This window comes from Sus scrofa, chromosome 6 (assembly GCF_000003025.6).
Source record: "Sus scrofa isolate TJ Tabasco breed Duroc chromosome 6, Sscrofa11.1, whole genome shotgun sequence".
In the NCBI taxonomy this organism is placed as follows: Eukaryota; Metazoa; Chordata; class Mammalia; order Artiodactyla; family Suidae; genus Sus; species Sus scrofa.
In genome coordinates this window covers 152672885-152700365 of record NC_010448.4, presented here as the reverse complement: position 1 = coordinate 152700365, position 27481 = coordinate 152672885, and the positions used below count along the sequence as shown (strand labels likewise).

The following is a 27481-nucleotide window of genomic DNA, read 5'->3' as shown; positions in this document are numbered from 1 at the left end:
AAAGGGTGGGGGAAAACTGTAATTGTAATGTATACATGTAAGGATAACCTGACCCCCTTGCTGTACAGTGGGAAAATAAAAAAAAAAAAAAACAAAACAATATCAAAGGTTCCAAATTTGTTATTTCATAATTTTTGCCAAAAATTTTGTAAGAATTAGGGTATAGTGTCTACAATATGAGCCATACCTCTAGTAGGACAAAGAGGGCCAATTCTGTAATCAAAATTTATTAATTAATAGTCATATTGATTTTGTATTAGCTTACTTTTATGATAATAAATCTTCAATCAGGCCAGAATCCTATCTCTGCTACATGATTTTATGTGTAAGAAATTGTTTAATGATTGCCTTCATTTTGTAAAGGTTTTTATGATTGACTTTGAAAAACCCTGTAGATGGGTTAGCAAAAATCCTTTACCACTCTTAGAAAAACAACTTAAAACAATATCATAATCTCTGTTACTTGGAATCTTCAAAACGATTTAAAATAGACAGATTTTATGGTTAACTCAAGTTTAACACTTTAAAAGATAAATTTAGCATGTTAACATTCTTTTGGCAGTCTTTCTAAAATATGCCTTACTCCTCTGCTTACTTAAAAATGTTTTTTTTTTTTCTTCTTCTTTTCCTTTTTACAGCTGTACCTGTGGCATAGGGAAGTTCTTGGGCTAGGGGTAGAGTGGAAGCTGCGGCTGAGGCCTGTGCCACAGCTTGTGGCAACACCATATCCTTTACCCACTGAATGAGGCTAGGGATTGAACCTGCATCCTCACAGAGACAGTGTTGGGTCCTCAACCTGACAAGCCACAGCGGGAACTCCTTAAAAATGTTTCTTGGTGTTTCTGTCATTGCTTAGTTGTTAATGAACCTGACTAGTATACATGAAGATGTGGGTTCGATCCCTGGTCTCACTCAGTGGGTTAAGGATCTGGCGTTGCTGTGAGCTGTGGTGTAGGTTGCGGACAAGACAAGGCTCAGATCCGAAGTTGCTGTTGCTGTGGCTGTGGCGTAGGCCAGCAGCTGCAGTTCCAGTTGACCCCTAGCCAGGAAACGTCCATATGCTGCAGGTGTGGCTCTAAGGAAAGAGAAAATTTTCTTGTTTTATTTATTTATACTCTTATTTATTCAGAGTGATTTAATTGGTCAGAACTAGACTTCTGAACGTGGACCTTTCTTGATTTTATGGGAAAGTCATCGTTATTGTTGTTAGGATGTATGACCTTGTCCTTTCCCATTGTTGTGGGTATTGGAGTAGATGTAGCTGCAGTATAATTGGTATAGATGGAAGCCTGGTGTATGTTCACTCACTTCAAAGTGCCATCCAAAGATACCATCTGTATGTACCCATACAGCTTTATATATACCACAGTACAGTAGGTGAGACCCATTTTTACCATTACACAGTGATGTATATGGCTCTTTGACCGCCTATACACTAGCCCTATACCAGATGTTTAGAATAGGCTCAGGTCAGTTTTAGTTAAACTGTATCCTTTATCACCAACTCATTTTTGCATGTGTTGGATTCTGTTTTTATTGCTGATCCTCAGTCTCTGATTTTTTTTTTTTTCTGTTTGTTCTCTCATTTGTCTGTTACTGTCTTTTTATAGCTTTTCTGCAGGAATAATGAAAGAGCCAACCAGTCAGAAAGTCTCTTTCTTCATGAAAGAAAAAGAGCTGTTTATAAAACAAATGACAGTGATCTAAAATTGGGCCTAAACCTCTTTTTTGCTTCATTTGCCTTTTTTTTTTTTTTTTTTTGGCATGTATTTAGATGTCTAAGACGCCTTATCATATGAGAACCAATGTAAGTGTGTTTTTCCTTTTGAACCTCCTTCCAGTTTGGCCAGCTTTTCAGAAGTCTGGATCCAGAGAGTGAAACTGAGAACATACATTTTCCCCTAGTTGGGTCAGTGTATCATATTCCTGCTAAAAGGGCAAATTTTACCATATTTCTTTGACACCTCAAAGCACTTGTTTATATATGTTACAGTTTATTATGTATTGCATCATTGACTGTTGTGATTTACATCAAATCACATCAAAGTTATCCCTGAAGAAGTTATCCTTGCTTTTTAAGGAAGTACATCTACTAATAAAATGTATTAAAATGCTGTTCGTAACAGATTTAAAGAGGCTTATTGTTTGTGGTGATTAAACCCATCAGGCTTACTTGTTTATGTCTTTTTTTTTTTTTTTTTTTTTTTTTTTTTGCCATTTCTTGGGCCGCTCCTGCAGCTTATGGAGGTTCCCAGGCTAGGGGTCGAATCGGAGCTGTAGCCGTCGGCCTACGCCAGAGCCACAGCAACGCGGGATCCGAGCCGCATCTGCAACCTACACCACAGCTCACGGCAACGCCAGATCCTTAACCCACTGAACAAGGGCAGGGATCGAACCTGCAACCTCATGGTTCCTACTCGGATTCGTTAACCACTGAGCCACAACGGGAACTCCAGGCTTACTTGTTTACAAGTAGAATCTTGCCATCCTGTGTGTAATTCGCATAGAGAGAGCAGTAGCTCACATAACACACAATGTAGATATCACACATAAAAATACAAATATGTATGCATATGTATGGGAATATACACACATATATGTATGCATATTTTGTGTATATAAATATCAATACTTATTTTTTTTGCTGCGCCCACAGTATACAGAAGGTCCTGGGCAGATCCTTAACCCAGTGAGCCATGAATGAAAACTCCTAAATGTCAATGTCCTAACACAAAAAAATTGCTATTTAAAAATATTTAGATTGAATGCCTTCTATATGATCAGCTAATTTTTTTAGTATTTCACTTTTTTTAAACCGATATGGGTGTTATCTTCTTTTCTACAAAATATATCTTACTGTAAATGCGTAATTTGACATCTAATTCTCTGCTAATTAAACCCTGTAGAAGAGAATAAGAAAAAAATGCCTGCTGATTGTGTTGGTTAACATTCTGCATGCTCCTATATTGTTTTTGTTTTGTTTTGTCCTTCCAGCTTTATTGAGATTAAAATTAACATATAACCTTGTGGAAATTTAAGGTGTGCAACACAATTATTTTCTGTATGTATATATAGTAAAATGATTACCACAAAAGTGTAGTTAACATATCTTCACCTCACATAGTAACCTTTTTGTTTCATTGTGGTTTTGTGGGTGAGAATTTGTAAGATATACTCTTAGCAACTTTCAAATATACAATAAAGTCTTGTTAACTATGGTCACCATGGTGTACATAAGTTCTGAAAAAACAAAACCCAAAAAACAAACAAAAAAAGGAAAGCAAAATTTAATGAAAAATTCTTTATTTACCTGAGGCAGTTATGCTTCGAATAATAAAATCTTAAAAATCAGTTCCCAAAGTATATGACTTTGGTAAGTCAAGGAATTATTACTCAGATTCCACAGTTCTTTAATAATTATCTTTAGTTCGAATACATAATATGTATCTCTTTTTTAAAATGTAGAAACTGTTGTTATTTTAAAAATACATGGGGAAAAACCCATAGCTACAATTTTTTTAGTTTTCTGGAGTTTCCATAACAAAGTGCCATAGATTGAGTGGTTTAAAACAACAAAAATGTGTTCTTTCAAAGTTCAAGAGATTAGAAGTCCTATGTCAAGATATTGGCTGGGCCGTGCTCCCTCTAAAACCTCTAGGTCAGGATCCTTCCTTGCTGCTTCTAGTCTCTGGTAGCCCCAGGCATCCCTTAGTTTGTGGCATCAGAACTGCAGTCTCTGTCTCCCTCTTCCCTCTGTGTCTGTGTCCTCTATCTTTTTCTCAGAAGGACGCCAGTCACAATGGATTGGGGGCTGCCCTAGTTTAGTATGACTACCTCTTGTCTTGATTACATCTTTAAGACCCTATTTCCAAATAAGGTCACATTCACGGGTACCTGGGGTTAGGCCTTGAACATATCTTTTTGGGGGACATAATTCAACCTATAACAGCTATGAATAGTGCATGCTATTTCCCCCAAAAGAAAGGCTTAGCTTTGTCACTTTAAGCACCAGATAACTTCTCTGCTTTTTTTTCTATTGCCTTTGATTAGACATTTTTACAAGAGGGAGAAGAATGAGACAGAGAATGTAGAATATCTAGAGACCTCAAGTATTATGCACTTAAATGTTCATTCATTGATTCATTTAGTAGATATTTGAGCACTTAAAATAATAAATCATTGTAGCCAACATCTGAGTATTTACTAAATGTCAAACATTGTTGTATACCCTGTACATATGATACTTCATTTTATTTTTACTGTTCTGTGACATTACTTTTTATTCTCAGTTTATAGATGAGGAAGTAGAGGTCTATAGAGGTAACATGACTTTTGTAAAATCAAATAATGAGTAAAATAGCAAAGCTCAGATTTTTATCACTTTGGTCTGACTAAATCAGTGCCCTCAGCCAGCTATAATGATTGAGGTCTAATACCTTGAACTCCTCCTGATAGATTTTGACTTTGGGGTGTTAATAAATGAAAGGTCAGATATGCATGTCCAAAGTGCAGATCACAATCTGATGTGTTCAGTGCAGAAGGCCTTTTGATTATTTAAGAAGAGTGGTCTCAGGGTGTCCCTTGAAGCAACACACCTATGCTGTGTCTAGTAACCAGTAAGCATTTATTATTACCTGTATTTAGTTGGTAAAATTGTGAAGACAACTACCATGGGTGGAGTTAGAAAATGATCATGTAGTATGTCTTACTTAACTTTTATTTAGAAAACAGTTGCACCACATTTCACTCCCTTAGTTTTACGTTCCCTTCTTATTTGGTGTCTCTTTAATTTCATTGAAGTTCTGGGAAGTACTAGAAAAAAGGAGCTAGTTTTTGCAGCCAAATGCCTATTTAAGGCATGTAGGTGTGGCAGTGCAAAAAAGTAGAAAGAAGGATATGTTCTGAGATTGGATATCAGGTTTACTAATGGGAAAGGTTGGCTGCCATTATCATTGCTTGAGAAGGATGAATTTGTTTATAAGAAAGGGAGCAAGAGATACATTTTTATGGAGAAGTTAGAAAGTATTTCTCCATTAGCATATTACCAACAGAATGCTTATATCTCTTCAAAATTTGTGTGTTCAAACCCTGACTCCCACTGTAACTGTATTCGAGTTGGGGCCTCTAAGGAAGTAATTAAACAAGGTCATAAGAGCAAGGCTATGATCCAGCAGGATTAAACTCCTTATTAGAAGAGAATTTGGAGAGCTCACATTTTGTCTATAAACATATACAGAGAAGAGGTCATGTGAACACACACCAAGTTGGTGGCACCTTTAAGTCAGGAGAAGAGATCTCAGAATGAAACCTGCCTTGCTAGCATCTTGATTTTGGACTTTCTAGCCTCCAGAACTGTGAGAAATAAATTTCAGTTGTTTAAGCCATCCAGTCTATGATATTTTGCTATAGCAGCCTGAACAGACTCTAAGAAATAGGGTTGAAGTTGACTTGAGAAGGGAAGGAAGACAAGTAGGAATACCGGAGGGAGCATTAAAAGAGGTTACCTCCAGATCCATTTTCTGAAGGTAATTACAATGGAATTACAGAATTATGGAATCATATATGAAGCTTTTTTTTAAGGGTAACTTAGAAGACTGGTGTAGTAGTCATAGTACTCCAAAGGAATAAAACCAATAAAATGTGTGTGTATACAATAGTATGTACAAACACACACACATACACCCCTACAGGATAAGAAAGAGATTTAAGAAATTGGCTCATGCGACTGTGTAGGCTTGCAACTCAAAACATCCACAGAATAAGTAGGCCAGCAGATCTGGGGCCGAGCTGATGTTGCAGCTGTATTCCACTGGCAGTCTGCTGGGAGAATTTCCTTTTTCTCAGTGGAGGTCAGTTTTTCTTCAGGCCTTCAACTGATTGGATGAGACCCACTCATATTATGGAGGGTTATCAGCTTTACTCAAAGTCTACTGATTTAAATGTTAATCTCATAGAAAATATATTGATCACTATAACAGCCAAGCATATTTGACCAATATATGGGTACTCTGGCTCTGCCAAATTGACACGTAAAATTAACCATCATAGTTGTCATTCCTGTTACTTAATCTGATGTCAAAAAAATGTAAATTTACTTTGAGAATTTTGATTCATTAAATGAATTCAGTCTTTTCTGGTAAATACCTGGTTAGAAATATTATTTATGCACTTAGCCAAGTTATTTTGGTAATTATAGCCTTAGTATCTGAGAAAAGTTGAGAATAGTGAATATTAATTTGCTCAAAAGAAAATGGTTACAGATTCCAATAAATGAATTGAAAGTGGTGAAACCATTTCTGGTTATTCCTGTCAGAAGTGATATCTTCTGATTAGCACATCTGAGGCAGCATGATTTCTGAAAAGCTAGGCACTGTTTTCTAGTTTCAGTTTTTTTTTTCTCACTTTTTAGGGCTGCCCTTGCAGCATATGGAAGTTCCCAAGCTCGGGGTCAAATCGGAGTTGGAGCTGGAGCTGCTGGCCTATGCCACAGCCACAGCAATGTAGGATCTGAGCCACATCTGCAATCTACACAACAGCTCATGGCAACACTAGTTCCTTAACCCACTGAGTGAAGTGAGTGTTCAGACCCACATCCTCATGGATACTAGTCAGGTTTGTTACAGCTGAGCCACAGTGGGAACTCCCTCAGCTTTGCATTTTGGAATTCATAATACTGCCTTGGTAAGAATCTCTTTTCCCTCACTTTAGTTAGCTGAACCGTAAAGTACAAATTCAGAAAAGACCTCTAAAACCTCTTCTAGCATTACCATTCTGTGATTTCTTTTTCTTTCTTTCTTTCTTTTTTTTTTTCTTTTTAGGGCCACATTCACAGCATGTGGAAGTTCCCAAACTCTAGGGGTCGAATAAAAGCTATAGCTGTTGTCCTACACCACAGCCACAGCACTACTGGATCCTTGACCCACTGAGTGAGGCCAGGGATTGAGCCCGCATCCTCATAGATGCTAGTCAGATTTGTTTTCCCTGCACCACAACAGGACGTCCTGTTCTGTGATTTCCTGCTGCTTAAAGCATTCATCACATTGTCCTTTGGGTATGGTTATTTGTGCTCTTTACTTTCTCCTTTTAATAGCCATTTCTCTAAGAATCAAGATAAGAAATTATTCATCTTCATATTAATCTTCAATTGCTTACTCAGATGAAGCACCTAAGTATTTGTTTAGAATTGAGTATATTATTAGAGTTCACTGTAGTCAGATGCTATTGTTAAAGACCTTATTATTAAATGCATAAAAATTTGACCTAACAATTTTTTCTCTTGGCCTTCAGCATCAATATAGGACTTAACTTTACAAGTTATTACTACATTTTTCCATGTACTAGTATATCTTGGAGCAAATACTGTTTTATCCTCAGTCCATTGAGGAGTAAGATTGGGGATAATAGGTCCTTTACCAAGTTACTATGATATTTAAATGAAGTAACGTGGAAGAACATGAAGCACAGTGCTTGATGCATAATAGGCACATCAAATCGTTTTCTTTTTTTCCCTTTATGATTGGGACTTTTACATCTCTCTGCTACTGGGGTGTCCAGTATGAGATACTTAGTAAATGTGTGTTAAATTGAAGAGTTCTTGACTTAATTCATAATGAGAAATTCCAAAAAAAACCCTCAGAAAAAAACCAAAAAACTCAATGAGTTAAATATTTGCTAGTCTTATTGAGGACAGACTTTAAGTTGGAAAATAACTTTCTCTACTGATTAAATTTGATAATTTCCATGTAATAAAAAGGTTTTAATATTCAGCATTTGTACTTTTGTTGTAGCGATATGGCTTGGTTCAATGAATCTTGGTTAAGCCGAATTAAAGAGGATATTGGTGACAACTGGAGAATAAAGGTATGCAGAACGGATGCTAGAAGTACTTGATCCCAGCAGTGGTTCTAAAACAAGCACTGGGCCTAAGTCGTCTTTTTTAAATTAACTGAAGGGTATATTTTATTGTGTATAGTTTGGATTTTGACACTTTTGTATGTTCTTACACTGTCACAATTAGCTACAGAACCTTTCCATTAACCCAAAACATGAATCTCTGCCACTTCCCAATTAGTCCTTCCTCCTGACTTGGCCCCAAGTGGCCACAGATCTTTCTGTCCCTGTAGATGCCACTTCTAGAGTTCCATAAAAAATGGGATCAGACATTACGTGTCTTTGGTTTTCTTTTACTCAGTGTAATGTTTCTGAGACTCATCCTTGTTGCCTGTATTAGTAATTATTTTTTTTGCCAAGGAGTATTTCATTACACTGACTTACTACAATTTGCTTAGCCATTTGCTTGTTGATGGATGTTTGAATTGTTTCTGTTCTTTCCTTTTCTAACATTGGTAATTTTTGTTCTTTATATTTTCTTTCTTCATAAATCTGGCTTGGTTTTTTTCATTTTTTAAAAATTTTTTCCCCAAAGAACTAGCTTTTCTTTTCTATTTTATCAATTTCCTTTATGATCTTTATTATTTCTTCTCTGCATCTACTGTTCTTGCTTCTCAGTCATCAGCTTTAAGCATTTTTCCCGAATGGTTGCCTTAGCCACATCCCACACATTTTGACACATTTAGTTTAAAATATTTGGTAATTTCCCTTGTGATTTTTCTTTTAACCCTTAGATAGATTAGAAGTAGACATTTCAAATTCTTTTTTTTTTTTTTTTTTTTTTGTCTTTTCTAAGGCCACACCTGCAGCATATGGAGGGTCCCAGGCTAGGGGTCTAATCAGAACTAGCCGCTGGCCTACGCCACAGTCACAGCAATGCAGGATCCAAGCCACGTCTGCGACCTACACCACAGCTAACTGCAATGCTGAATCCTTAACCCACTGAGCCAGGCCAGGGATCGAACCCATGACGTCATGGTTCCTAGTCGGATTCATTAACCACTGAGCCATGAAGGGAACTCCTCATATTCTAATATTTGAGGATTTTCTACGCATCTTTCTTTTATTTATTAATTTCTAATTTAATTCCATTTTAGTTTGAGAGCATACTCTGAATTCTTTTACATTTACTGAGACTTATTTTATAACCTAATATGTAGTCTCTCTTGATGAATATTCCATATACACTTAAAAGCAACATGTATTCTGCAGTTCTACATATATGAATTATTCCAGCTTTGTTGATAGTACTGTTTGCATCTTTTATATATTTATTGATTTTCTGTCTGATTATGCTATCAATTAAGGAAGGAGGAGTCCTCAAATCTTTAATGATGACTGTGGATTTGTCAGTTTCTTCTTTGAAGTCTACTAATTTTTTAATCATGTAATTTGAATGTGTTATCTAGTTTATATGCACTAAGTTTTATGTTTTCTTGATGAATGTATCTACTAATCATTATGAAATAACTTTCTTGATCCCTGGTAGTATTTCTTGTTTAGAAGTTTAAAATTTGTGTGATACTAGTGTAGCCACTCCAGTTATGTTATGATTATTTTTGCTAAGTATATCTTTTTCTCTTCTTTAGTCTGTGTATTTATGTTGAAAGTGATATGAACACCTAGTAGGTCTTACTTTTTTATCCATCGACAATCTCTTTATTTCGTTCTTTTTTAAAAAAAAATATTTTCTTACATTTCTGTTATCATTTAAATCCTTGAACATTTTAAACTAGCAGCTTTAACATTATTTTCTTCTAATTGTGTTGTCTCTCATTTTTGGGCTTGTTTCTATTGACTGAATTTTCTCCTCATTATAGTCCACATATTCCTGCTTCTTCACATGTGTGGTAATTTTTTATTGGATGCTAGACAGTGTGAATTTTATTGTGAGTGCTTGGTTTTTTGTATTCCTTTAAAGAGTGTTGGACTTTGTTCTTACAGGTAGTTAAAATTAAGATAATTGTGAATCAGTTTAATCCTTTCAAAGGTATGGGGCAGTGGAAGGCAACTCTAGAGTTATTTTCTCCTCTAGGGCTAGATTGGACTCACTGCTAAGTTGTGACCTTTTTGGGGTCTTTAGTGAATGTTTGTCCATACAGCACGGTCATGGTCTCCTTGCTCTGGCTGGTGGGAATTTCAACAGTTTCTGGCCCTGTGCAGTCTTCAGTAGTTATTCAGTTTATAACTCCTTGGATTGTTGGTTTTTTTTTGGAATTATTTTTGTTTAATTTCATCGAGTTTCATCCATGTACATGCAAATTAGTATTCAGCCAAAGTGTCAATGGAACTACTATGCAGATTTCTGGAGCTCTTTTTCTCCATAGCTTTCAGCTCTTCATTTATCCATCATGCAAATTCCAACTACCTTGACTTTACTGAACTCTGGTGCCTATCTTCTCAACTCCAGAGAACACAGCTTTGTTTAGTTTTCACCTCCCTATGCCATGGTACGAAAATTGTCTCTAGAGGAAATCTTAGAGTAGTGTAGAGTGCATGCTTTTAGTTTTCCTTCTCTCAGAAACTAGTGTTTTATTGTCTTTGTGCTAAAGCTTGAAAACAACGTCCCTTATATTTTGTCCTGTTTTCTAGTTATTTGTGGCACAGAGTAAGTCTCAACCCATATACTCAACTCATGACTGAAGGTGAACGTGCTTGTAGCTAAATCTTTTAAGTTGTTACTTGAATTTGTTGTGGCTCACTTTAAATAGAATTATTCTGGCTAAACTGTGTAAGCATGAAGACATTTTAATCAGACTCTGAATGAAGCCTTGACAGTTAAAAATTATGTGTTTGTATTAGTAGAACTCTAATATATGATGTTGTTGCTGTCGTTTTTATCAGGGGAAGTCGTTACTGTCTTCCACCTTGACATACATTTCTTTTTCTCTCATTAATATTAAATGATTTACTTAATTATTTCTTTCCTCCATTAGGCTAGTAATTTAAAGAAGGTGCTTCAAGGAATTATGAGTTATTATAATGAGGTATGAAAATCATATGACTTTCTTTAAATATGAAATACTTCATGATAATTATATCAACACTAAAAATGACTTGACTTTTCATTTATAACATTTTAGTAGAATGTAATTCCTAGTTGGAATATATTATTTTTTCCATTTTTAGAACACTCACATTTTGTGAACATAAAAGGGCTAAAACTTAATGCATTGATTTGTAAATAATGTTTCTATATTGATATTCTTTAAATTGATTATTTTCTCAAATAAACTTTCATCTGTATATAATTTGATTTTATGCAGTGCTATAAATTAGACCTTTTAGTTAAATTGATTATTTAAAGCATTATTTTGATATTCCAGTGTAAACAACAGCAAAGATTCTATGAAATTATGGTTGTTGCAAGTGAATGGGGAAGAAAATGCAAAATAAAGTAGTATTAAAGTCACATTAGATAGTACATTATTCGAGTAGTTTTTATTTTCTTAGCATCATAACAAATTCTCTAGTAGGATTATTTGATATAAGAAAGTTTATTATTTAATGTGTGAAAGCTTTTGGTTTGATTTTTGCCATTAAAGAATTTTGTTTCTATTTTTTTAAGTTGTCGTACAATTGAACTTGTAGTTTTTTCCAAATAATTTTAGGACTAAAAATTTTTAATTCATTTATGCTTAAAACTCACTTCGAAGCTCTCTTTTTTTTTTTTTTTTTAAAGTCGAGAATACTTTTTAGTAACTTGAAAAAAAATCCTAAAAAAAATAGGGTTAGTAAAGATTAATCCATTAGATTTATTGTTCATTTGTCAAATCATAATGGCTTATTTTGTGGTTTTATGTTCACCAAACGTATATCAAAATATTATGGATATTCTCTGACTTAATGTAAATCTGCTTATTTTTATGGGAAAGACATAAGTTTTATTGTAATAGATCAGGTCAGGGCCTTCTTAAACAATTCCTCTCTCTGATATTGGGACCAAAGGATATTTGATATAAAACCGTTTTAGTTGCTTTTGGTTGGTTCTCAAATTTTGGGGGATTGCTTGAACTTTGCTAACTGTTTTTAGTCAATAATCGTGGATTTATAATTTGTTAATTTATCTGAGTCATTTCATGAACATATTTATAATTTATTTTCCTTGTAATAATTAGATGTAGTAAATCCTCTGTAGCCTACATAAATGAGTAATCTAATTTATTTTCAACACTACAGTTTTTGGGGCAACAGATTTCTGAAGAACTTATCCCTGATTTAAACCAGATAACTGAATGTTCAGATTCTGTGGAGCTTGGGAGGTTGCTCCAGCTTATTTTAGGTTGTGCTGTCAACTGTGAAAAGAAGCAAGGTAAGTGCATTTCAATCCTTTGAGGATGACTACTTTCTAGAAACAATCTACATTGCTGTAGGAAATGGCATAAAAAAGTACTATTACAAGTTGCCAGAAAACACCCTGAAATGCAAGCCAGATCTGAATTCAAGCACAGCTCTGTCATTAAAAAGGTACAAATCTTCAGTATCTTAATTGTACCTGGATTCTGAGATTCATATTCAGTGGCTAAATGAAATGATTTTAGTTTAATTAGCTTAATTTAATATATTCAGTGCTTAGTACTTAGTGGATATTCAATAAAAGTTGCACTTACTCATCTGATACATTGTTTATTTCACATGTAAGAAATAGAACTTGAGTTTGATTCAGATTTTTCATAAATGATTATGCAGCTGCTAAATTATAACCCAGGCTTCTTCAGATGAGATTCTTTGCTTTTGAGCAGAAAGCTTGTCCAGCATACCCTCTAAGCAGCCTGATGCTAGAAATGTAATTGGAGTGCTGTACTGGTATATCTAAACACGGTGATCCACAGCCTGCTGAGTACAAAAAGAACATTTTTGGTTGAATGTAAAGAATAAAATGATAAGCTAAGCAGACCAAGATCTACTTTCAGGGGCTTTCATCAGTGTAGGTGATAAAATTTTTGATAAATTTTTGGCTGATAATTTTTGAAGGATTCATCCAAACTTGATTTTAGGACGTCACCTTTATAGGAGAATATTGGATACTGAATTTTATAAAATACGCCAGAATCTTAGACAACACATTCAGTATTATCTAACTAATGAAAAGAGCATATCAGACAAGCTAAATGAAATAAAAATTAATTCAGGGAGGAGAAAATGAAATACATGAAACCAACTGCAGTTTATCAATAAAAAGCATTTGGGTATCAGAAAATTTTGATATTAGTCCACCTCTATTATTAACTGGCTGCTTTTTTCTAGGGCAAGTCAGTTCCTCTGCATAGAATTTTATTTCTCGTAGATAATGTTAAAGGTCTTTGTATTAATTAGGTTTTGGGTTTTTTTTAATGAAAGTAAGAAACATTTCTTGTGGAAAGTTGAAACATCTATAAATTTTTAAATGTAAATTGACAAATCATTTATAAATTAGCAATTTTCTATTATTGCAGTCCTTTTTATTTTTCTATTTAATACTTTTCTCCTATTTCAGTAACTAGTTATTTATAACATCTTTTTGCTTAACTCTAGCATTTTTGTTAGTTTTAATCGTCATCTGCAAAGAACCAACTTTGGGCTTTGATTCAGTTTTGTTTGTATTATTTAATACCTATTCCTTTATCTCATGTCTTCTGTTGTTAATAAGTTCTTTCTATTCCAAGCTGTAATTGATATTTTAAGTTATAATTTTGTTGCAACCTAAAAGTCTTGATATAGTGTATAGTATTTTCATAATTTAGTTCTAAGCATTACTTGGCAGTTTTGACCTCATCTTATTAAAAAGAGCTAAATTGCTGGATATGTAAATAAAATTTTAACAAGCAGTAAATATAAAGAAAAAAGAATTTAATTTTTATTATTAAAAATGTCTGGATTATCTAATAGAATTTATTTTCTAAGGTACAAGTAAGCTGATAAATGGGAAAAAAAAAACAGTAATTTAATTGAAATTTAGAAACAAAACACATCTACAATATAAACCAACTTCCACATCATTATACTTTTTGGTGAGAATTGTTTTTTTCAAAACTATTCAAAAGTACTGCAAAATAGTCTCAATAGTGAAAGGATGAACTAGTTTGGTTAATGGTACCCTGTTTATCTTGATGGGGAGAGAATTTTTAGGAAGTTTTCAGCAGACTTGAAACAAATACCCCATTATCCAAAAAATCCAGTTAAATTGACAGAACAGTGTAAACCAACTCTAATGGAAAAAAGAAAAATCATAAAAAAAAATCCAGTTAAAGGAAATCATTCTATTGCTTGTGCATCCTCTAGTTAGTTCTGCCCCCCTGCACATACCCCCATAGCATTTAGTGGTCAGGTGGATACCATAGTCTGTCAGAATCTCTGTCCAGTACTTAACTTCACAAATAGATTTAGAGAACTTGTAGAAGTTTTCCAGAAGAATCATTAAAATAATAAATACATTAAAAAATAATCAGTCCTTAAAATTTTTGGAAAATTGGTTTAGCTGAGAACATACAGTTGACATGAATTTAAATCTGTAAATACATGAAAAACACCTTCTCATGATTCTACTCTTTTGACTGGGAGAGAATCAACTTACTCTACTCCCACATTTGTGAGTGTAGGTGTGTGTGTTGCTGCGCTTAAGGTGAGACTTGGTGTATGTTAGGTAGGTATTTGCAGGAGGCTATATATATATATATATATATATTTCTTCATGGAAAACCTTCCTAAAATGAATTAAATAGCTGATAAAATTAAACTTTCTGGGCTTAGATGTTAAGAGTTCATTGAGCATAGGCATACCTCATTTTGTTGAGCTTTGCTTTATTGTGTTTCTCATAAATTGAAGGTTCGAGGAAACCTTGGGTCCAGTAAGTCTATTGCACTGTTTCTCTAACAGTATTTGCTTTCTTCATGTCTCTGAAGAATTCATGTCTCTGAAGAATTACCATATTTTGGTAATTCTCACGATATTTCACACTTTTTCATAATTATTATATTTGTTAAGGTAACCTGTGATCAGTGATTTTTGATTTATTTATTTTTTTTGTCTTTTTGTCCTTTTAGGGCCGCACCTGCGGCATATGGAGGTTCCCAGGCTAGGGGTCTAATCGGAGCTGTAGCTTCTACGCCAGAGCCACGGCAATACGGGATCCGAGCCATGTCTGTGACATACACCACAGCTCACAGCAATGCCGGATCCTTAACCCACTGATCGAGGCCATGGATTGAACCCTCAACCTCATAGTTCCTAATCGGATTCGTTAACCCCTGAGCCATGACGGGAACTCCCATGATTTTTGATTTTTGATGTTACTTTTGTAGTTGTTTTGTGGTACTATAAACTGCACCCATATTAACATGGCAAACCTAAGCCATAAATGTGTTCTGACTGTTCCGCCAACCGGCTGTTCCCTCTTCTCTTTCCCTTCCCCTGCCTCCCTATCTCTGATACACAGCAATACTGAAATTAGGCCTCTTCAAGGGAAAGGAGAAGTCACATATCTCTCACTTTAGATCAAAAGCTAGAAATGATCAAGCTTAGTGAGGAAGTCATATCAAAAGTCAAGATAGGCCATAATCTAGGCCTCTTCTACCAAACAGCCAAATTGTGAGTGGGAAGGAAACTTCTTAAAGGAAATGAAAAGCGCTACTCCAGTGACCACACCATGATATGAAAGCAGTGACACAGAGAAGGTTTTAGTGGTCTGGATAGAAGATCAAACCAGCTGCTTAAGCCAAAGCTGAATCCAGACCCAAGGCTCTAACTCATCAGTTCTGTGAAGGCTGAGAGCATTGAGGATACCACAGAAGAAAGGTTTGAAACTAACCTTTCTCGGTTGTTCATAAGGTTTAAGATAAGAAACTGTACCTCCATTACATAAAAGTGCAAGGTGAAGCAACAAGTGCTGATGTTGAAGCTACAGCAAGTTATCCAGAAGATGTAGCTCAGACCATTAATGATGGTGACTATACTAAACAACAGATTTTCAGTATAGATAAAACGACCTTTTATTGGCAGAAGATGCCATCTAGGACTTCCATAGCTAGAAGGAAGTCAGTGCCTGGCTCTGAAGAACAGGCTGACTCATGCTAGTGGAGAAGATGACTTGAAGTCGAAGCCGGTGCTCATCTACAGCTCTGGAAATCCTAGGACCTTAAGAATTATGCTAAATCTACTCTGCCTGTGCTGTAAATGGAACAACAAAGGCTGGCTGACAGCACATCTGTTTACAGTATGGTTTACTAATTTAAGCCAACTGTGGAGACATACTTCTCACAAAAAAAGATTTCAAACATTACTGCTCACTGGCAATGCACCTGGTCCCCCAAGAGCTCTGATAGAGAGGTTCGACAAAATTAATGTTTTCATACCTGCTAACAAAACGATCGATTTCACAACCCATCAATGAAGACATAGTTTTGATTTTCATGTCTTGATATTTAAGATATACATTTTATAAGACTCTATATAGCTGCCATAAATAGTGATTGCTCTGATGGATCTGGGCAAAGTACATTGAAAACCTTCTGGAAAGGATTCACCATTCTAGATGCCATTACAAAAAGAGATGATTCCTGGGATGAGGTCAAAATACCAACATTAATAAGAGTTTGGGCTGATTCCAGCTCTCATAGATGACTTTAAGGGGTTCAAAACTTGAGTGGAGAAAGTAACTGCAGATGGGGTAGAAATAACATGAGAACTAGAATTAGAAGTAGAGCTTAAAGATATGACTGAATTGTTACCATCTCATGAGAAAATGTTAACAAATGAATTGCTTCTTATAAATGAGCAAAGAAAGTGGTTTATTGAGATGGAATTCACTCCTGGTTAAGATGCTGTGAAAATTGTTGAAACAACAACAAAGAATTTAGAAATTACTGAAACTTAGAAGCAGCAGCAGGATTTGAGAGGATTGACTCCAGTTTTGAAAGACGTTTTACTGTGGGTAAAATGCTATCAGACAGCATTACATGCTGCAGAGAAATTGTATGTGGAAGAAAGAATCAATCGATGTGGCCGACTTCACTGTTGTCTTATTTTAAGGAATCACCACTGCCACCCAAGGCTTTCATCATCACCCTTTTCTGTCAGCAGTCATCAACACTAACACAAACAAAAAGATTACCATTCTCTCAAGTCTCAGATGATGTTTAACATTTCGTTAGCAGTGAAGTATTTTTAATTAAAGTATGTACATTGTTTTTTTTTTTTTTTAGACATAATGCTATTGCTATTTAGTAGACTACAGTATTGTGTACATACACTATTTTATATACTGGGAAACTAAAAAAATTCACGTGACTCCCATTATTGTGGAATTTGCTTTATTGGAGTGGTCTGAAACTGGACTTTTGCAGTATCTCTTTAGAATGCCTGTACATGTGAATTTATCCCATAGTATTGAATATTTAACAAGAGAGACAAAACTGTCATAATAGTTTTTAAGATTAATTGTAATTTCTTCTCTTTTTGTTCCTTATAAGAAAATTAGAGGTTTTCCTTTCTTTTTCTTTTTGGCTTTTCAGGGTCATACCAGCAGCATGTGGAAGTTCCTAGGCTAGGGGTTGAGTTGGATCTGCAGCTGCCAGCCTACACCACAGCCACAGCAACGCAGGATCAGAGCCACATCTGGGACCTACATGGCAATACCAGATCCTTAACCCACTGAGCGAGACCAGGGGTCGAACCTGCATCCTCATGGATGGATACTAGTTGGCTTTGTAACCCACTGAGCCACAACAGGAACTCCCAAGGTTTTCTTTAAAACATTTTAAAAATACTTATATGAATATTTTCAGTCCTGTGTATTTGCTTTCAATGGACATATTTCTTATGGAAAAATAATGTACTTGCATAAAGAATTATGTGTAGTAAATGAACTTTTATGTTAATTGAGTGGCTAAAATACTGTGGATAAAGAGTAGGTTTTTTCAGATCTGATTTTTTTTTAATCATAGAACATATTCAAAATATTATGACACTGGAAGAATCTGTTCAACATGTGGTCATGACTGCTATTCAAGAGGTAAGTTGTATCATGATCACATATGTATGAAAATCCAAAACCAAATTATGTAAAACTCTTCATATAAATTTTATGGATGTATATCTCACTACTGTATAAACTAGCTTTTTGCAGCATGTTTACTTATCTTTGGCTGTTGTGTAATCCTTTCTTTTTTTTCCCCCCAAAAATTTCTTGTAAGAATTTCAAACCTAATTTTAATACCTCTGCTTTTTAAAAGTTAAATTAGGAGTTCTCTTTTGGCACAGGCGGGTTAAGGATCTGGCATTGTCACTGCAGTGGCTCCGGTTGCTGCTGTGGCAAGGGTTTTTCCCCTGGCCAGAGAACTTCTACATGCCATGCATGTGCCAAAAACAAACACATAAAAAGTTAATGTTGTCAAGTTCCTTTAAATAACTTAAACTAAGTAGGATAAACAGCCTCTTTCCAGATAGGAATTTTTTATACTTTCTGTTTTTTCTTGCCAGTTAGGGCAGTCTTTTCTGAAATTTTTAAGTGTGTGTGTGTGTGTGTCATGTATTTTCAGAATGTTAGAATTGTGAGCAACTAGAGTGATGATTCAGTTTTAGAGTCAGGTAAGCTGGATTCAAGCCAGTCTAGTTAGCTAAGGTGAACCATAAAGATTCAGAATCCATTCAGTGCCTGTTCATTCTTAAAATCAGATCAAAAGGCTGGGATGAAGTGGAGTGAAGAGGTGGCCTGAAGGAAAGTTGAGTGGGGGGTTAATGAGGAAAACATAGTTTGGAAGAGGCGTGACTTAGAGGAAGATAGCATGCGGGACTTTAGAAGTGTGTATGCTCTGAGTTTGCATTGCTGATTTGAATTCAAAGCATCACTATGTATAAATAAATCTGCCTTTTGTATGCAAGAAGTTATTTTATAGAATTCTTTTTTTCATATGATTGTAATACCTACCTGTAAAATTTCTCAAATTAGGAACTTGGTCATATCACTTCCATCTTTAGCTGTATTTTAAAAGTGTTAATTTATGTTATAGGAGAATTATTTTTAATTATTTAATATGTTTAGTTTTATTTAGTAATTCATCTTTTAGAACTTGGATTATAATTTTTCAGTACACAAATATTTTAAATATATCTTCATATTTCAAGCACATGTTATGTTCTTACTAATATAATGCTTGAATGTTGTGTTATTTAGCTTAAACCTGTATAATTTTTTTATTTGAACAATATAAGGATTATCAAATAAGGCAAGGAAAAATTAAAGCATTTTACTCTCCTTTCAGGTAAACATATTTTTACTTCATAAACATCTATTAATTGTACTTAATTATATTATTTTAATTCTAGTTGATGAGTAAAGAAATTTTGAGCTCTCCTACAAATGATGCTGTTGGAGAATTGGAACAACAGGTGAGTATTTCAGTATGTGAGGAAAATGTTGAAAGCAGTGATAGAGTTCCTTTGTCAGTTACTGTCTTAAAGGCTTACTGGGAGAGTACATACAAGATTATTTTCTTCCATGAAATTTAGGTAGATGGTTCTATAAGAGCTCAACTGAATATTACTGTGGATTCCTGCATGAATGCAAGTAGTATTAATCTCCATAGATTTTTATGATCATGTTTGAAGAGTTGAGTGTTATTGAACTTTCCCTTCTGCTAGTCTTAATGCATATGTGGTCCATCCTATATAGTTGCACAATTAAACAGTAGACAATTTTTAAAATTCTGCTAAATTCTAATTAATAAGGTAATATAATTTTTGTCACAGTTACTCTCCTCTAATATTGAAGAAATAGCTCAAAGACCTTGTACTTAAGGCTCCTTTCCCTGACTGTTTTCCACGATTGTTTCACATGGGGGAAAAGGTACTCTCCTCTGTGTAACCCAATCTGAGTTGTAAGGGAATGGGTAAGAGGAGAAGCAAATGCAGCAAATCCTTTTCCTGTTATGTATTTGAATAGCTGACTTTCCTTGAGTCATCAGCCATCTCAAGAAGTATTTCAACTTAAAATAATTTTTTTCTATAAAAATTTTAAATTTAAACATGCTGTGTTCTAGGAGTTCCCACTCTGGCACAGTGGGTTAAGGATCCAGCATTGTCTCTGAGGTGGCATGGGTTCGATCCTTGGCCTGGCACTGTGGGTTAAGGGCTACGGTATTGCTGCAGCTGTGGCATAGGTCGTAGCTGTGGATCAGATTCAATCCCTGGCCTGGATATGGCCATATGCCACAGATGCAGCCGAAAAAGAGAGAAAAAAAAAAAACCAACCAAAATGCCATGTTCTAAATTTTTTTCTGTGATAAAATTAAATAGTGCATCCTCTAAAACTTTTTTTATATATTTCATAAAGATTTATGTAAAATTTTATTTCTATAGGACTTTGGCCTTAAATGGTAATGAGACTCTGTTAATATTTATACAAAAACAACATATTAAGACTTACTTGTTAATAAATTTAAAAACCACTTCCAACATCAGTGTATATATGTATTGTGATAAATATATATTTTTCAATTTGTGTCAAAATGTGATGTATTAAGAATTGGAACATTTTCATTTTCAGCTTAAAAGGGCTCTAGAAGAACTACAGGAAGCACAAGCAGAAAAAGAAGAACTTAGGCAGCGATGTCAAGAATTAGATATGCAGGTACAGATCTGAGAATAATGTCCTCTTTAAATTTACAAGGGTTTTATTTTAGTTAATTAATTGGTAAAGTGTTTTGGAGGTTGGGTTTCATTTCATGGAGGGACCATCGAAAGGGTTCATTAGGATTTCCCATGATGGCTCAGTGGAAATGACTCTATCATCCATGAGGATGTGGGTTCAGTCCCAGGCCTTGCTCAGTGGCTTAAGGATCCAGCATTGCCCTGAGCTGTGGTGTAGGTTGCAGATGCGGCTCAGATCCTGCGTTGCTGTGGCTGTGGTGTAGGCCACTGGCTATAGCTCCAGTTCGACCCCTACCCCGGGAACCTCCATGTGCTGCAGGTGCAGCCCTAAAAAGACAAAAAAAGAGAGAAAAGATTCATTATAAGCTTGAATATTCAAATGTGAATCTTATAATTTTTATTTTAGAGTTGAAAATTGCTGGCTTAACTACTTTTTTGAGAGGATCATTCTAATCTTACAACCCTAACTGTTTAGATTATGGCTTAGTTTGTTGTTTTGTGAGGGGGGAAATAAAAGCATTTACTTCATAGGGTATGAATATTAAGTGGGGTCTTTTATGAAAATACATACTGCTTGACTCCCAATAAATGTGAGTGTTGTTTGTTTTGCTAACATGTACGTGGGTATGAACACGTGTATAATTCTTGCATTCATATGCACATATTTGTTAGCAAAATAACTTGGCATGGAAGACAATAGTTAATGGTTAAAGGTGTAGATTGTCAAGCCAGGCAACCTGTATTCAGAACCTAGTCCTGTTACTAGCTGGTTGTATATGCTCAAGCAGATTGCTTAATTTCTCTATATGTCATTTTTCTCTTTTGAGAAATTATTTGATAGTACTGTATATCTCCTAGAGTGATAATGAGGATTAAATGAATTAACATACATAAAGCCCTTAAAGCAGGGCCTGGCATTGAAGACTATGTATGTGTTCGCATATATTGTTATTGTTATATGAAAGTGCATATGTGAAAATTATGCAATAAGTCTTGAAAAATTATGGTTAAATGTACCATCATAACATGCAATAATAAATTGCATTTTTCATTTAAACTATGAGCTACGTAAATAGTTGACTCTCTGAAAAGTATGAGGACAAGATTGTGGTAACATTATCCTTGTTTGATGAGATAAATATCTAGAATGATAGGACTGGGTAATATTTCTAACCTTTAGGAGTTTGCAAATAAGGAGAAGAGAAATGACTTGGTTAGCAAGACTCAGATACTTAAGGGCAGTGACAGCACTAGAATCCAGATCTTCTGACATCATCTTTAAATATCAGTCCTCTATGTTTGAACAAAGCCAATGTGTATATTTGAACAAAGCTAGTGTCTCAGACAAATTAGGGGAACTTCTACTTGTTATCCTTTCTTCTTTCCAAACCATACCCGCCTCACATGTCATAAGACACATGCATAGCATCTGAGATGTTTTATTTTCAAGTAAGCTTATATCCATCCTCCAGGTTACTTCAGATAAAGAATGGAGAATTGAATCATTCAGATATTACCAATCTCACGTAGGATCTCTGTACAGTTTTCCAAGAAAATCTTACTTAGTAAATAACAGAATTTCATGTTAAAAGATTTCAGTGTTTCTAACATGAGTAAAAATGATTTTAGTTGAAAAGTGTAGACATCCCAAGTTATGGCATTTTTAATTTGGTGTTGAAATAGGGTCAACTCAACTACCTGCTACACACATGAAACGAATGATTACTGCATATAAACAGAACAAAAAGTTATTAATTTAACAGTATGGAATTCACACAGGTGTATGACACAAACCCCAATTTTATAAGGAAAATTATATTTGAAAATTGTTTACTTTTAATCGTATGTCACCTGAATGTGATTGTAAAATTTGAGGGGAATTCTTTTTTAATATCTAACCAAATAAACCAAAAAAGAAAATAAGCTGCAGAGAAATTTACCAAGGGCAGATAATTAAGTAAAAGAGCATAACCTAATGAAGTTAAATTGAAAGTAGGCAATCAAGGAAAGAAGCAGGCATATGGTGTTGACAGAAGTGCTGCACAACAGGAACCTGCTCTTCTGCCTTTGTCCCCTAGCCCATGCCTGGGAATGAGGAAAAATCTCGAGACTTCTCACTGCAGTCTACCCAGTCAGAAAGAAATCACCCTTTGAGTCCTTCATTTTCTTTGGACTGGGGAAGAGTGGAAATGATGGCCAAGAAGAAATTAAGAGGCTGACTCCTTCTGATAGAAAAATGTGATAGGGCCACACACTGAATTGGGGAAAACAGTCTGATGCCCAAAGGAATTACTCCATAGGAATGGGATACGCTTCTCACCACGCTGGTATATAAGATACTTCAACCTCAGAAGTGAGAGCCTAGTCCAGGTGTTGTAAACAGATGGCTTATTGGCTCAGCTGCCTCCGCATTCCCCCTACCCCAACCATTCACAAGGCTGTATAGAATGGTGTAGAGAGAAAACAAGTTCCAACTTAACTCAGAGGGGAAAATACACTGAGCCATAGCATATAGCAGAGAGGATGTCCGAGAAGTCCTCAACACTGTGCTGGAACAAGCAGGGTATCTTGACTGCCAGCACAGCATGAACTAAATGAAAAGAACAGAAGCATGACATCTGTGCCAACTAACTATAGACTAAAACCAAAAATCGGTAAGAGCAAATATGAGAAAATCACCAAGCTTAGAACATAACTTTTGCTTCATGTAGTATAACAATTTTATAAGAGTACATCAATAAAATAGACTAAGTGGTAGGACAACAAAGTGAGATTTAAAAGGGCATTGCAGCTATATAGAAACAAAAATCAGTAGGTAATGTTTAACACCAAGCCTTATAACCTAGTTAAGCTATTGAACTTCAAGAATAAACAACTCAGTTATTCAGGTAGAAAAGATAAATCACCCAAAAGATAAGAAAATTAGGCCCCCCTACAGCTTGCCTGCCAGAATGTAGAGGCCCAATATCCACAAAATGCTGAGTCAGAGAAACAGCATAAAGCGAAGAGCTCAGATACAAACTTAGGAGCTCTTCTTGGAAAAACTACTTGTTGATACAATCCAGTTAACAGACATGTGTTATCAAAGTCATAATGCAAGAATGGGGAGATTCATGTAGTGAAAGATCTAGTGGTGAAACTTGATCCATTTAAATAGAGTTCTGTGTCAGTTCTCTGCAGGTCATGGTTATAGACACTGGACCACTGAAATTCCAACACAGTCAGGAGTAAGGCTGATTATGTGTACTTTCAAAACAGTCCACATAAGATTCATTGTAAAGTTTGAGAAGCTCTGTGTAGTCTTAGAGTTCTGGTCAAGTTAGGGCGGGTTTATCAACAGCTCTTTACTCTGCCTTTCCAGTCAGTATTCCTATCTCCTGGTAGCACTCCTTCACTTATTATATAGTAGCAGAGGCTGGTTTGCTTATAGTTTGTTAGAGAAAAGCATACTCCCACCCATCATTGTAGAACAGATATATATGTGTGTGTGTGTATAGAGAGAGAGAGAAGCAGTGATTTCAGACTTTGAAGTGTCTACAAAGTGTGTAGGACTGGGCACAGTATGATAAAGGAGACTCCAGCTATCAAAGTTTATATTTAATTTCCAAAATAAGCAGATATGATAGAAATATTAGGTTAAATCTGAGTGATATGAGAAAATGAGTAGTAGTATTTTGAGCTTTTTTGTTGTTAGCTTTTTGACCGTCCTGTCTCTTTTAAGTAGCTCAGAGAGAGAGAGAAGAGAGAAAGAGAGAGGGACAGAGGTGATGCAGTGAACCTAAACAAAATATCACCATGAGATCTTGTGAAAAGAGATGTCTTGAACCACTGCTGGACATTCTCAGTCACCCATCAGGCATGGGTCCATGTTTAATACCCCTCTCTTTCACATCTGTGATAAAGGTGCTCTGGAACCACAATGTGAAGTATATAGATAGGAAGAAGGTTGGTTACCCACTAGGTATTGAAAACTAAATTTGCCCTTCTTGCTCCTCTTCTTCTTTAGGGATTTTTTTTTCCCTCTTCTTTTTTTGGCCCCTCTATAACATATGGAGTTCCTGGCCAGGGATCAAGGGAACAGATCCTATCTGAGCCAAGCCACAGTTGCAGCAATGCTGGATTGCAGCACTCCAGAGATGGCACTGTTCCATTGCACCACAGCAGAAACTCCTCCACCAGTCTTTTAGGACTGCCCCTACATTCAAGCTGGAATGAGATTTTTTTCTTTGTGCACCCTCTCTACCCTCTATATACTTCCATCAAAGCACTTCATTTTCTGTCCTGTAATTGTTTACATTTCTACCATAGAGATCTTAAAAAGGATACAACCTCTCATTCTTTTTGTATCCCCATCACTAAAGATTATACGTGGCAGGTAATAGCCACTAAACTGCTTAATGACAAGGTTGGATGCATGCATTGAATTTAAGAGAGATTGTTTCCTCCTGTGGTTTCTTTGGGAAAAGCTTACCAGCCTTCGTTTGTGTTTCTTATTTGGAGGGTTGGAGGACAGTGTGTGTAACTTAACCTATGCTGTGTTTAAGACTATCGCTTGATTTTAATGTCCTGTTATTAGCTCAGTGTGTCAATATATAGTCTCATTCACAAAACTGGACTGAATTGATTATACCTGTGTAAAGTGTAAATAGCAAACTTGTGCAATAATACGTCATAAGTCATGACAGGTCAACCCTTTTTCAAACTAGTTTTAATAAAAATTGCATGTAAACATCTTTATAAAAGGTCATAGCCTTAGCTGTAAATTTTTAAAGATATTTTCAAATAACAAAGAGATAGAACTGAAGGAGCAAATCATGCTCGTTAAATAAATATATAAGTAAAATTGAAAATGTATTAAGTGTTTTCTGAAGCAGACTGGCCTAGCCTACTTGTTCCTGCAAACACTGTTTTATTAGAAGCATCCATTTTCAAACTAGCAATGTGCAAATTACTACATATATGTTTGTGTATATATAAATATATACTTATCACTATTTGCATATAAATATATATCTATCAACTTATTGCATATAAATATATATTTATCAACTTATTTGCATATAAATATATATATTTATCAACTTATTTGTATATAAATATATATATTTATCAATAGATCCCTAAGGAAAAATAGAAAACCAAAAAATTGTGTCAATCTGGCTTTAGTTATATTTAGAAAATAAAACTGGACTTGCTTGCTTTCTTTTCTTTCTTTTTTTTTTTTCTTTTTTGGCCATACCTGCGGCATATGGAGGTTTCCAGCTAGGAACGTGAAGCCCATCTTCATCCTTGACCTACACTGCAAGCTGTGCAAGACCAGATCCTTAACTCACTGTGCTGAGCTGGGAATCCAACCTACCCTTAACCCCTGTGCCACAGCAGGAACTCAAGACTGAATATGTTTTCTAGAAAAAAAAAGTATCAAGTGCTGATGTTGATGTGATTCTAAGTTAATGTTATATCATTTTAAGTTATAAGCAAACAATTGAATGTGCAGATGGATTCAGTTCAGCTTTTGTTATGATTCATGAACCAAATACTGCGCTTATCCCTGAAGACATGATGTGTAGCTGAAATTTCTACTATGGACCTAAAATGGTAGCTTTGTGTATATGGGTGTATTTTGGCCTAATAGATAGCAGCATCTTAAAAATAAATTTATACCTAAAAAGGAAACAAATTAATATTTGAAATTCATTAGTGCATCAAGTCTTAGAGACTTAGAAAACATTTTCTTCTTAGAACTAAAGCAAGCATAACATTTGTAAAATATTCTCCTCATATGTATTACGCTATTTCTCAGTATTAATAAAATTAATTTGATTTCTTTGACTCAAACCTCCTAGACCCAGAATTCCAGAGTTAGAAGGATCCTTAGAAATTATGTAGTCTAACTGACCAAGCTATTTAATGATTTAGTCAGAATTAGAATCTAGAACTCCAGTGTAATCTTTTTTTTTTTTTTTTGCTATCAATGCTTATGTTTTTGTATTGTTTTTAGGTGACAGCACTTCAAGATGAAAAGAATTCAAACTAGTTTCTGAGAATGAGATGATGAATGAAAAACTTGACCAGTGGATGGATCTTTTAATGATCCAAATACAGTGGTTGCAAAAAAGTATTTCATGCACAGTTACAACTAGAACAATACAAGAAGAAAACTTCAGGTAGCATTTGTAGTAAAAATCATTCTAATAACAGTTTTACTACAACTAGTAGCTAAAAATCGTAATATCAACAGCTAATTATTAAGCATTATAAAGCATGTTTAGAAAACTAAACTATTGAGAAACTGAGCAGAATAGTGGTTTCTGCCCTCATATGGTTATTTGCAGTCCAGTTAGGCAAGCGGGATACCTATGTGAAAAAAAAAAAACCAAAAAGCAAAAAACACCTCAAAATAATGTTTGATAGGGCCAAATGAAGTCCATAGGCAAGTCCAAGAGGAGTTTAAAGGAGTGATTCTGAAGCTTGGGGAAGGGGAGTTCTTACATAGAGAGGGAACTTGATAATAAATGGGAAAAATGTAAATCTTAAGCTAAAGAGATGCTTTTCATATCACCTTTTGTATTTTTCTTAAAAAAAGGTGTATATCTAGTCATTAGTAAACATTGATTGTCTCTTGTGTGCTTATCACTGAGCCTTGCACTATAAGGCCTGAGAGTAGGCCCTCCAATTGTACTGTATCTGTTTTGTTTGTTGTTACTTTATTTTGATATGATTCAGACTACATAGAACAAGGAACTCCTTTATACTTTCATTCAGATTTGACAGTTGTTTTGCAGTTCTCTTTATTTGCTTTAGCAGCTTTCTACATATATATATAGTTTTGAGAGTAAATGGACACATGCTCCTTTACCCCTAAATACTTAAGTATGTATTTCCTAAGAACAAAAATATTCTCTTATAACCACGGTATAATGGTCAAAATTAGCGAATTTGTCGTGATACACTATCATTAGTTAA

At 35.0% G+C, this 27481-nt stretch overlaps 1 protein-coding gene across 1 annotated transcript in view; it reads left to right on the top strand.

Annotated features, from left to right (window-relative positions):
- Positions 1-27481, top strand: part of HOOK1 (hook microtubule tethering protein 1) — a 73305-nt gene that overhangs the window by 9057 nt on the left and 36767 nt on the right. The window contains 11 exon segments of the mRNA XM_021097623.1: positions 7788-7860; positions 10827-10877; positions 12070-12202; positions 17812-17879; positions 19193-19255; positions 20412-20495; positions 26517-26546; positions 26549-26588; positions 26591-26635; positions 26638-26661; positions 26664-26682. Coding sequence (XP_020953282.1) covers positions 7788-7860; positions 10827-10877; positions 12070-12202; positions 17812-17879; positions 19193-19255; positions 20412-20495; positions 26517-26546; positions 26549-26588; positions 26591-26635; positions 26638-26661; positions 26664-26682 — 630 coding nt within the window.